This window comes from Barbatula barbatula (assembly GCF_947034865.1).
Source record: "Barbatula barbatula genome assembly, chromosome: 10".
In the NCBI taxonomy this organism is placed as follows: domain Eukaryota; kingdom Metazoa; phylum Chordata; class Actinopteri; order Cypriniformes; family Nemacheilidae; genus Barbatula; species Barbatula barbatula.
This window is the reverse complement of record NC_136773.1, coordinates 22,842,323-22,854,482: the sequence shown is the minus strand read 5'-3', so window position 1 is coordinate 22,854,482 and position 12,160 is coordinate 22,842,323. Positions and strand designations below refer to the sequence as shown.

At 41.8% G+C, this 12,160-nt stretch overlaps 1 protein-coding gene across 2 annotated transcripts; it reads left to right on the top strand.

Annotated features, from left to right (window-relative positions):
- Window positions 1–5,679: 5,679 nt before the first annotated feature.
- slitrk3a (SLIT and NTRK-like family, member 3a) lies at window positions 5,680–10,909 on the top strand. 2 transcript variants are annotated; one of them, XM_079465449.1, is made up of 3 exons: window positions 5,680–6,173; window positions 6,483–6,559; window positions 7,471–10,909. In XM_079465449.1, the coding sequence occupies exon 3, from the start codon at window positions 7,512–7,514 to the stop codon at window positions 10,125–10,127; it is 2,616 nt and encodes an 871-aa protein (XP_079321575.1). In that variant the 5' UTR covers window positions 5,680–6,173; window positions 6,483–6,559; window positions 7,471–7,511; the 3' UTR covers window positions 10,128–10,909. The 2 variants fall into 2 exon arrangements, with proteins under 2 accessions (XP_079321575.1, XP_079321574.1); XM_079465448.1 differs by lacking the exon at window positions 6,483–6,559 and having other exon boundaries at window positions 6,117–6,173; window positions 7,471–10,903.
- The last annotated feature ends 1,251 nt before the right edge of the window (window positions 10,910–12,160 follow it).

Below are 12,160 nucleotides of genomic sequence, written 5' to 3'. Positions count from 1 at the left end.
GCATAAACCAGGGAACATAACGGGTGTCAAGAAATCGCTTTCTGACAAAGTTTCAAGTTTGTATTTATTTATATAGCACTTTTAAAAACAGCAATTTTCATGACAATTGACCCAAATTTGTAGGAGGAGTAGAGAATAAACGCAATACTGTACTTTTAAAAATGGCCACTACTGTAAAGGGATGCTCTGTTTTTCTTCAGACCTCAAATACTGCAAAGAAAACAAAGTTAAACAATATTCACAATGGTTTTCTGCGGCTAATAAAATAAAAAAATATTTATTTTGATGAGTTGAAGTAATGCAAGACATTTAAACATGTAAAATAGAACTTTGAAATGTCTGGTGACGTAATTTTGATTGTACTTAAAAGATGAGGTAACGCACGCAGTTTCTGCGAATCTCATATTAATCTTGAGTGCCTATACAGTAGTACTGCATACTTTGTATCTTTGAAGACTGTTTAGTTTGATCAAATGTATAAAAGAAAGATACAGCCGTACGATTTTTTTCGGAAAAAGACTAGTTGCTGGAGGCAGGCAGGGGAGACGGGACTGCAGCATGAGCAAACAGCACATCATTGCATTATCGCATTATCCATTTGTGTTGTTTACATGATGCACATACGCGCCAATCGCTAACAAAACACAACATATGACTTGGTTTGACTTACCGCGTGCGGCATCTTATAGCACTGGGAGGGCGCCATCTATCAGTTTTAAACTATCTTAAAATCCATTTATATAACAAACAAATACAGCTAAACTTCAGTAAGCCGAGTGAAGCGGTCTGCGTGCTCTTTCTGTATCTTTTAAAAAGTGTTTAGGATTTGATCTGTCGGTCATTGATTTCTAATTTTCTTTCTTCTATTTGTCTTTTTCAGCACAACACAACACATGTTGGTCATTTACTGTACATGGTCACCGCTGCATCACAGCACCGTGGCCTAATTCCTCATATGTGGCTCAATGACAAAGTTGTGATGTGCAAGCCAAAGAGAGAAGGACAAAGTAGGCCAGTCCTATATCTGTTGCAGAGAGCTGCTGGGTACACGGCAGTTAAAACTCGTACTGCTTAGAAAAGCATGAACACAAAATGTCTCTTTAGTGGCTTTGTTTAACTCATCTCGATTACAGTTAAAACTTAGTGTCATATTGCTCATCCAGTGTGGTTTGTGCTACAGACATATTTTCTTAACTTATGCAGCCTGATGTGGGAATGGAATGCATTTCAATTTCAATGCAATTTTTTTTCTTATACCATAGACCATAGTCCAGAAGTTGAGTTGAGGTTGGCATAATCATGCATGTAAGACTGTAAATGGTAAACCAATGCACTTCCATTCACCAGTAATAAACATCATGATGCTAAGTTTGCACTGCACAACTTTCTTTGCTCTTGAAACGTGTCTTTGGCATCTCCAAAATGGCTGGAGTCTTTGGACCACCAAAATGAAGTGAAATGAGTCTCGTGTGCAATAATGTGATATAAATACATTCGTGCCATCTAATTCTTTCTACTTCATATAATCTCTGATTAATTGTGTCCTACTTCTCTCCCACTATCACAATGTCAGAAAGGAAGATGTGTTTATACAGGTGTGGGCACAAAGGGTGATGGGCCTGTTAACATTTCAGCTTACTTTGCTAAATTTCAGCCTATTAGTACTTCCTTTGCATGATTAAACCCCCGTATCGCCTTCTCTCCGGCTCTGCCTCTTCCGAAACGGTAAATGAGTATACCTCTGAGATACAACGCTGGCGGAACGGGACAGATTTAGGCCAGAATAAGTGCGCAAAGTATAAAGATGCAAAGCAAATGAAATTTGTCTTTTTTCTCTTCTTCCGTTACGACATCGATACTCATCTCACGCTAACCACTGTTTTGGTGACAAGAATGAAAACTCATTGTACTTTGAAATCAAAATACTTTTTTCCTAAAATAGAAGAAGCATTATTTAGTTTAGTGTTTATGAAGGCAGTGTGAAAAATTGCGTTAAAACACAGGGTGGTCAGAATAGGGTTTCATTGCCTGAGAAAGCATGCCTCTAATTCTCAAGATTCTTTATTGTTCCTATTAGCAGCTCCCCTCGAGGAAGAAGAAAGCAGGTGTTTTGAGACGGCTTCTTCTGTTTTGCTAGCTTTGGGGAAAATCCTCTCAGTAACGTCTCGTGACCCCATTGATGATGAAAAGCCAGTTTGTTTGACCCAGAAGACATGGAAGAAAGCAGGTTCCACGCTAAAACACAGAATCAAAGAGAATTTGAAAAAAGCCCCGTCATACTCAATATTTCTGGAGTGCTTTTGATGTTCTGGGTCAGAAACCTCAGCTAAACACTATGAACCAGCCAAGCATGCGGGCCGTTTTTTATCCAGCTTCTGGCTAAGTGTATTCTGGTTTTCAAAGTGATACGGCGACGACTAAATTACGGAAGAGCTGCTAATTTAAGATGCAGAGAAACACATCTATGAATAATGCAACTTTGAGATTTTCCAAGGTGTAAATATGTATTCCCAGATGATAAACAGTATTGCTCCGAATCTCTTGAGTAGAAATCTCTTAAGTTGTGTTTCATTTAAGTATCAAATTGATCTCTGATGTTTCTCCAAAAATGTATTGTAGAGGTATAGTAATCTAGATTTGGGTCAATTTGATGAGCGTTCATTTTGAGATCTTCAATAATGTTGAATTTTGATTGTAGACCCTTCAGAAACTCCAATGTTGTTTTTGTGAGATTTCAGACTCTTTTTTTAGTTTCAGGAGAAATATCTGACACACAGTTTCGATTTGCTTTTCTTGTAATCTCCTTGATATCTGAGAAAAAAAGTGTTAAACTAAAAAGATCTCATCTGTCATTTTTCTTTCTTATCCCTCTACAAGTTAAGTCTACAAATAGTTTTGTGTGATTGGTTGGATATAATATCACAGCATGATCGCCGCCTGTTTTCTAAATGATATCAAAACTGGTGTAAGACAAGGTATGTCTAAAAGTTTGATACTTGTAAATGTAATAGTGATCTGGATGTTATCGGTTTTGACCACACATTGGGGTTTTCTAGTTCAAATCGAGCATGATTCTGTTTGAATGTTTCAATATTGTGTTGGGAGATTTACGGCAGGTTAAGAATAAGACGTTAAAAGAGTGCAGGCAATATTGTGGTGGAATTGAACAGACTAGAGGTAATCGATGATAAAATTGAGATTTATTTGGTTGATTGTTGTGGATAGGGGCATGTTCTCCACGTTCTAGTAATCCTTGTGGTATTTATTGTCTTTGGCACAAGGGTGGCATGTCCACAGGGATGGCACAGACAGTACCCTGGCTTTCTGCCACGGTGAAACACGGCCAACTGTCTCACTCTCACATTGTTATTTTTAGGTGCCATTTGTCCAGGATTCATGTGCGTCCGTGACCAGATACATCAAGAGGGACTGAAGCTTAACTTGACGCCTGCCTCAATTCAGCAGATCTATTGACTCTGTTGACCATGACTATACACGGCCGGGTGTAAAGTGATAAAATATTCCAACGCGTCAGCATTCATTTAAAATAAAGAATATTCTGACACGGTCTGACACAAACATGGTCTTGGAGAGAAACGGCACATGTATAGGAATAAGCATTCCCCTTTCATCAAAGTGAAATATCTTTAAATAGCCTTTCCAATGTCGAGTTGCTCCGCTGTCACTGTGAGTAATGGTCTCTCCGTGTAGGGCTGGACATGTCAAGTACTTTAGTGATGGAAGACAAGTTTGTACATGATGGACGCTGCCATATTTCTGTCTTTTATAGCGGACAGATTCAAGCGTACCTGATGAACCGTCACAGAGTGACGCAAGGGGGAAAATAAGAAAAACTTTATTGATACGTTCTGTGATCTAGATTTTATTTGTTTATCTTTTTGCAGCTGGGAGACAATCTGTCCCAAAGATGATATCAGATAAGATTTCACAAAATAAAAATCCAAAATAACAGGCAGAAGACCAAAAGGGGGATTTAAGAGTGAATGACAGAGGTAGAAATGAAAGAGCTTCAACACAACATGATTGAGTGACAGTTTAACACGCCGCTGCACACTATCCAGGGTGCGTCTCTTAAACCTTCTGTTGTAACACCTCTTCCTGAGCTTTCTCCTTCTTACCCTCTCTCTCTCTCCCTCCCTCTCCCGGATCCTCTCAAAGATATTAATCCACCTTGTGATGGTTCTTGGATGACGAACGCTGATCGGCCAATCAGAAGAGGCCGGTAGGTGGAGTTTGTTTATGTCGAGTCTCTGTGAACCATGTGTATGGTGAGTATGGTCACATACGTTTCCAGTTCCCTCTGGAGTGGTGATGGATATTTACAGTTTGGGAGATTCAATAGTTAAAGTGCTTGATGCTGATTGGTTCATGTCAGATTGTGTTCGTGTCAGAGACTATAACTTTTCACGGACAGATGGTGTGAAATTTTGCATCACCCTAACTCTCCAGCCTTGACTCTCATCACAATATCGCACGAACCCTCTAAGCATTGTGCCTTTCCCCACAATTACAAAATCATAAATAGAATGAGGAGTAAACAAAGTTTAAACACATGAGAAAATTTGGACAAATTAGTGTTAGAACTAAAAGCACTCCAGATTTTGGATATTAAAAGTTCAATAGTCAGTGAGCACATGCTTTCATACAGAGCAACTTGCAAATGAGCAACATCGCAGCAGTTTAATTGGCTCATCATAAAAGAGCCAAATACATTTGCAAAACAGAAATGCCAAGTTTTGGAGTTGGAACAGTACTGAGCTAGAAAAGATGTTCAAATGCTTAACAGTATAGTTCAATAGTAGCATAGCATGTATAATATACAAATAGGTTATATAAGGTTATGTTCGTGTTAATAATTTTGTCTGATTATTGACTTTAAAAACAAAACTCAATGTCTTCGCAAGTAATATGAGATATTTGAGATGAGTGAATACGTTGAGTATGTTGACTATCCATAATAAGCAAACATGACAGCCATGATAGTTACAGTATAGCTGTGAGCATCATCATATTTCTGTGGTCCTTGATTAATTTAAATAAACATGACTCATGAAATTTACAGCAACATATCGTTATGAAATCTTGTGCCGTTTCATGCTTTATAATAAACGAATTAAGATCTATAGTTTATGTGCACTTACACATAAGACCTATCTAAATCGTGTTAATAAAGCATGATGGCATTTTCATGACATTTTAACCATCATTACTATTATATAGGGTAATAATATTTGTTGATGTCATTAATGAAAGCGTGTGAGAAGGGTTGCACTCCCACACACACACTGTGATAAATATGATGCAGAATAAGGGAAGCCTGTCCTCTCCAGTGCCTACGCGCAGAGCTCGGATGCCCGCTGCAGGCAGGGCGAGGAAAGACAGGACGGGACTTTACCTCGACAGAGAAAACAAAAATATATGCAGTGAGAGGTGGAGTAAATACTGTATGTTAGATTACTTTTATTAGGTTTTTAACAAGCATTGGACCCGGACACTTTGAGAAAGTAAAAAAGGATATTGAGCAAAATACAACAGACAACGAAAGATAGGAATGGGAAGAGTTAAGTTACTTAAGGTGAATCAAATATTACTGTAAATTGGAGTCGGGGAAGAGATGGTCCCAAAATAAAACGTTACATCGCATATGAGAGAGAGAGAGAGAGAGAGAGAGAGAGGGAGAGGGCGCGCACGGACGCGCGCGCTCCCGGTGCGGCACTCGGCGCGATCAGCAGCTCGTGCCTCCTCCATCCCAACTCTCTTCGCCAACACCACCGACGCCAACACCGTCTCTCCAATCTCTGCCCTCTCCCTCCCCGCTCCCGTATCTTAAAGCTCATTTCCGTGACGATCTGAAGCTTTTTTCTCCGGCACGATGAGAGACGCCAGTAGCGCAGCAGCGGGACGAACCGAACCGAGCCGCTCCTACCGGACCTGAGCTCTCCAGCTTCGGCAAGGAAGCAAACCTAAATAACAAAAGGGATTTAATTCATATAAATTCCTCTTCCTCTTCTTGATCTTTTTGAGAGAGAGAGAGAGAGAGAGAGAGAGAGAGAGAGAGAGAGAGAGAGCGCGAGCACAGGAGACCGAGGTGGAGAGGGAAAGATCCAACAGTCTTTAAACTGGCTTTATTTCGGATGCTCTGGTGAAGGAAGGTGAGTTTTATGGGTGTGCGTTGTTTAAGATGTTCTGAGACTTTGAAGGTTATAATGACCTGCATAATGTTCATATTTAATCAAATGATGCATTCATGTATTTCTGATGTAACGGCGCAGAGACTGCCGTACAAATGAATCTCGCCTGCTTTCAGTGGAATTTTAGCAAACGCATTATTATAAAAAATGAACGTGTAAGTTTTATATGTTCGTGTCAATTTATGACATTCCTTTATCGGAGCAAGCGGTGTATTCTTTACTTCTGAGATATGAAATTTGGTTTCATTCCAATACATATTTTTACTTCAGCCAACGATCGGAGGCAGCCAGGGACCACCCGTCTCCAAACCCGCTGGAGATGTAAAGTTGGACATCACTTAAACCGAGTAGGTATCAGCTGCCTTGGTTCTTCGGAATACATGGACATTGGGATTGATTGCCAAAGCCGAGACTGGAGATAAGGGTGGGAGGAAAGCAATACAAAGTGAGCTATTCATGGAAATTGCAAGGAGATTTTACCCGTCTCATCTGGGGAAAATGGGATTTCTTTTGAGGGTTTTTGGTTCTTTAATTCGTTTCCAGGGTCCAGATGCCAAGATATTCGAATACATTTGCTAATAAGCAGAGTGTGGCATACTCAGCAGCATTTGGTTTTGTTTTTCTCCACTGATCTGCTGATAGCACGCAACTGCGATCTGCGCTAATTAAGTGCGTTCAGACTGTGAAAAGCAAATAACCTCCTTTACGCATTAAAGGTCTAATTGGCGTTTCGGCGACAATCTTTTGATGCACCTGTCACCGTTTTTTATGTTAGATGGATACCGCTGTCACTGTCTTATTTGTATTTATATATTTCTTCTTCTTGTATATTGATCTAATGCTGTTTTCAGAGCATGGCATGGGGCGGTTTTCCAAGAGTAACAGATGTGTTATGTTGCCAAATGCACTCCGTCCTGCACTCTGTTTGTGTGTAATGATGTAGTGATATTTTAGAAGACGTTTTGCATATCCCAACGAATTTGTATATTAAATGAAACATTTTCAAGTGTTTTCGCGTGCAGTCCTTGATAGCATTTGTGGGTATTTTTCAAGATTTTAATCTACGTTTCTTTACCATCGAATGAGAGATGTCAAAGCAAAGATTACGTGTGATCTATATAGTAAACATGTTAGTGATGTCATGATGTGTGGAGAGGTTGCGTATGTTTTGTGGTTCATGGCGCAAAACATTGCAACAGACGTGCGCTCTCCGTCAACTGCAATCTCTTACGCATATCTTTTTCGTGTGTTTTTGCAGTGCTGTGAAGTGGCTCAACTTCATCAGGACTCGTCGGAAGGATGCTGTGGTTTACCCTGCTAAGCACAATAGCTTTAGGATGGACTACGCCGATCCCTCTGTTGGATGAGTCGGAAGAAATAGACGAGCCTTGTTTTGACCCTTGCTACTGTGAAGTCAAGGAGGGTTTTTTCCACGTCCACTGCGACAGCAAAGGATTTACAAACGTCAGCCAGATCTCTCAGACGTGGACGAGGCCCTTCAAACTCAATCTACAGAGGAACTCAATGCGCAAGCTGTATTTTAACAGCTTTTTGCACCTCAACAATGCCGTGGCTCTCAATCTGGGAAACAACGCGCTGCAGGACATACACGTGGGCGCGTTCAACGGGCTGAGCAGTTTGAAGAAGCTCTTTCTGCACGAAAATAAACTAGAGGTATTCCGAAATGACACCTTTATGGGGCTGGAAAGCCTCGAGTATCTTCAGGCGGATTACAATGTCATCAAGAGGATAGAGAGTGGGGCGTTTCGGAACCTGCACAAACTCAGAGTGCTTATTTTGAACGACAACTTGATACCCGTGCTACCCAATTTATTATTCAGGTCCGTGTCGCTGACGCATCTTGACCTACGCGGCAACCGCTTAAAAATCCTGCCCTATAAAGGGACCTTGGAATACATCGGGCGCAGCTTGATGGAAATTCAGCTGGAGGAGAATCCGTGGAACTGTGTGTGCGAAATAGTCCAGCTTAAAACGTGGCTGGAGCGCATTCCTTACACTGCGCTGGTTGGCGACATTACGTGCGAATACCCCTTTCATCTGCACGGCAAGGACCTTCGGGAGATCAAGAGGAGCGAACTTTGTCCGTTGCTCTCCGAAGCCGAGCTGGAGGCCAAGCATGGCATTCCCAGGATACCGTTTAATAACGAAAACGTCTGGCCCACCAAGCCTTCGTCGATGCTGTCATCTTTTCATAACACAGCCTCCTCGGTGGAGTACAGAGAGAGGCACGGAAAACCAACCAAGCGGCCCAGACCCACAAAAACGCCCCCCACACCCCGTAGCATCTACCCAGGGCTGAATCAGCCCCCAATCGCAGCCTATCAAACCAGACCCCCTATACCAATCATTTGCCCGACGGGATGCACGTGCAATTTACATATTAATGACTTGGGTCTCACCGTCATTTGTAAAGAGAAAGGCTTTCACAACATTTCCGAGTTGCTGCCTCGGCCACTCAACGCCAAGAAACTCTATTTAAGTGGGAATTTGATTCAGAAAATTTACAGGTCGGATTTTTGGAACTTCTCGAGTTTGGATTTATTGCACTTGGGTAACAATCGCATATCGTACGTTCAAGAGGGCGCCTTCATGAATCTGCCCAACTTGAAAAGTTTATACTTGAATGGCAACGACATCGAGAGGCTCACCCCAGGCATGTTTCGCGGTCTGCAATCGCTCAGTTACCTGTACTTCGAGTACAACGTCATTCGAGAGATCCACCCGGCCGCGTTCAGCCTCATGCCAAACCTGCAGCTGGTTTTCCTCAATGACAACCTGCTGCGCACCCTGCCCGTGGACGCGTTCGCCGGCACCTCCCTCGCCAGGCTCAACCTGCGCAACAACTACTTCCTGCACCTGCCCATTAACGGCGTGCTGGAGCACCTCCACTCCATCGTTCAGATCGACCTGCACCAGAACCCTTGGGACTGCTCTTGCGACATCATCCCGCTCAAGCAGTGGATCGAGAAACTCAGCTCCGTCATCGTCTTGGGGGAGGTTATCTGCAAGACCCCCGATTTCGCGCTCGGTAAGGATCTGCGCGCGCTCGAGGCCGAGGTCATCTGTCCCGAACTGAAATTCACGGCGTCTTCTCCCGTGCTACCCAACGACATTATGGCGACCAGCGGCTCTGAGTTGGGGTACGCGCCGGCGACAGGAGCTGTCCCGCTCTCGGTGCTGATTCTCAGCCTGCTGGTCCTCTTCATCTCCGCCGTGTTCGTGGCCGCCGGTCTCTTCGCATTCGTGCTGCAAAGGAGAAAGAAACTTCCCTTTAGGAAGCGACAGGAGGTGGACCTTACGGGCATTCAGATGCAGTGCAAGATTTTCGAGGAGCGACGGAGCGCTTCGCCCGAGAAAGCGCCCGGTCACGTTTACGACTACATCCCCCATCCCGTTACGCAGATGTGCAACAACCCCATTTACAAACCGCGCGAGGGGGAGATCGAGGGCGAGCAGTTCGCAGAAACCAAGGAAAATAACAGCAACTATCGAACTCTTCTGGAAAAAGAGAAGGAATGGACGATGGCCGTGTCCAACTCCCAGCTCAACACCATCGTCACCGTCAATCAGGCCGGTGACATGGCGAGTTTTCACGAGAACGGAGTGCTCTGCCCCACCGTAATTGACAGTCAGAGACCGACCCCGACGGTTGGTTTTGTAGACTGCCTTTACGGCACCGTGCCCAAATTAAAGGACAAGCATGTTGCGCACGCACATCCCCCCGGAATGCAATACCCCGATTTACAGCAAGACGCCAGATTAAAAGAAACGTTACTTTTCACCACGGGGAAAGGATTCCCCGAGCAAACCCAAAGCGAGTACCTCGAGTTAAGGGCCAAACTCCAAACCAAGCCGGATTACCTCGAAGTCTTGGAGAAATCGTATAGATTTTAATTGAATTGGAACTCATTTTCACCCCCCCCAACCTGCCCAAAAATAATGCGTATCAAAAAAGAAGCATGGCAAAATATATGTATCACACACACAGACACACATTGATACAAAAACGCACACACGCGCGCACACATACATTTCCCCCAATTCGCATTGGAGGAAAGGCCATAACTCAGATTTTTCAATGAAGTGCCTTTTTTCAGAGTAGCCAGCAATGTTACCACCCATTATTTTTGTACGGATTTGTTGTGGAGCGTAACTATCAAAAGATTATTCAAAGAAGCCTTCATGCGCCGGGGTTCGAGCCTGGCACCGTTTGTAGATTATTTGCAGTCTGCTGCATGCATCCAAACCGCAGCGGAGGGTATTGATCAAAAACTCCACCTGCTATAGAGATACAGCGTTCTATTTACCCCCCTCGGTGGTCTATTTAATTTTATAACGAAAGACAACAGAGTTATATCTCAAGGACGCACACGAGGATCAATATTTGTGAATATATAGTGACACTTGAAGATTTTATGGAGTTCGACGCACTTTCTTAAGAAAAATGCTTCTGGATATACGATCACTAACGGCTTTTTAAGAAGCACTTTTAATGTTTTCTCTCTCACACACGAAGATTTGACAAAGTTAAAAATGTGCATATATTTATTCTGTAATTTCAGTGAAAGAATTAATTGTAAAGGTAATGTTAAATCAATGTATAGTGATTATGCGTCTGGTATAGACTTCTTAATAAAAATACAAAGTCTTAAATCCAATAAAAAGGGTACCAATGCATATACTGTTTGTGAGGAGTACACTTCACGTGTTGGCATGGCGCTTTGGTGACTGTTTTTTTTTCATCGAAACGAATGCTAAAATGCACATTAACCTGTCGAGGTGTAACTGCTGCTATCAGAATGGGCAGTCTCATATAGGCCTACCAGCCTTAATAAGAGATCGAATAAGAAAATTAGATATTGGATTAGATTTGCCTCATTATGTAAGGTATGTTTTTCTACCTGCCAATATCTGTCGACTGCATTACACAACCTTTGAGATGATTTTATGCAGTGTCACTTTTACGAGTGTCCACAAGAGGGAGAAAGAGAGACAACCTGTGATTATGTGAGACAAAAGCCTCTTAAAACTCGTTTTTTAAGGTATGTTGTACAACTTTGTGACGGTAATGGCTTTTCTATAAAAGTTCTGCTTGTGTGTGTGTGGTGGGAATGGGTTCTGTTTTTGGTTGGTGCATTACTCTAAGGATATATTTAACGATCTTTTCAACAAAACAGGTTTTCTATTCTCAGTTACCAACAAATATGCCTATTTTTAAAACCAAATATATGATATGTGCTTAGGTTTAATTATATACTGCTAAAGTGGTATACAGTTCATTTACTATTAAATATTATTGTCAGAATGTGTTTGTTTAAATTTAAGATTGTAATTCTTCTGCTTTTTAAAAAAGATTCGTGCAAATAATTGATTTATTTGGTATTGTTTCTTCTATCTGCTGTCACTGTTTTAGGAAAACATATCATTTCTGGTTTGTGTGGTGTTCTTTAACGTTGTCTGGATTCTTCTATATGAGAACAGCTCAGGGGATGTAACGGTCGTAGTGACAATGTCACCTTGCTGTGGATTACACCTGTGTCATCCTTGTCTCTCAGTGTAATTTTCTCTCTTTCTTTTGCTAAATGATGTATGATGTCGCTGTCAACAGAGAGAGTAGAAATTACAAAATGAATGACGTACAAGAGATGACCTGGGTAAAATATGTCATTAGAAACGACATACCCTGATAGTTTAATTATATTATTATTATCATTGTATAAATTACTGTTGGCGTTATGGTTAGGGTGAAAAACAATTCAAGATCAAATTGCGATGTCAAACTTATTTATCACACTCTTTCAATCAAAATAACTATATTTGTGACTCCAATACTGTAAAGAACATGTGATGATGCTAATTGTATTTCAGAATCAGATCATATTTGCTTACATTGTCTTTGACTTGAATACTGCTGTAGTTTACTGCTA

What these genes read in the sequence shown, in the direction of transcription:
- slitrk3a (XM_079465449.1), top strand. Translation starts at nt 7,512, where the DNA reads ATGCTGTGGTTTACCCTGCTAAGCACAATAGCTTTAGGATGGACTACG.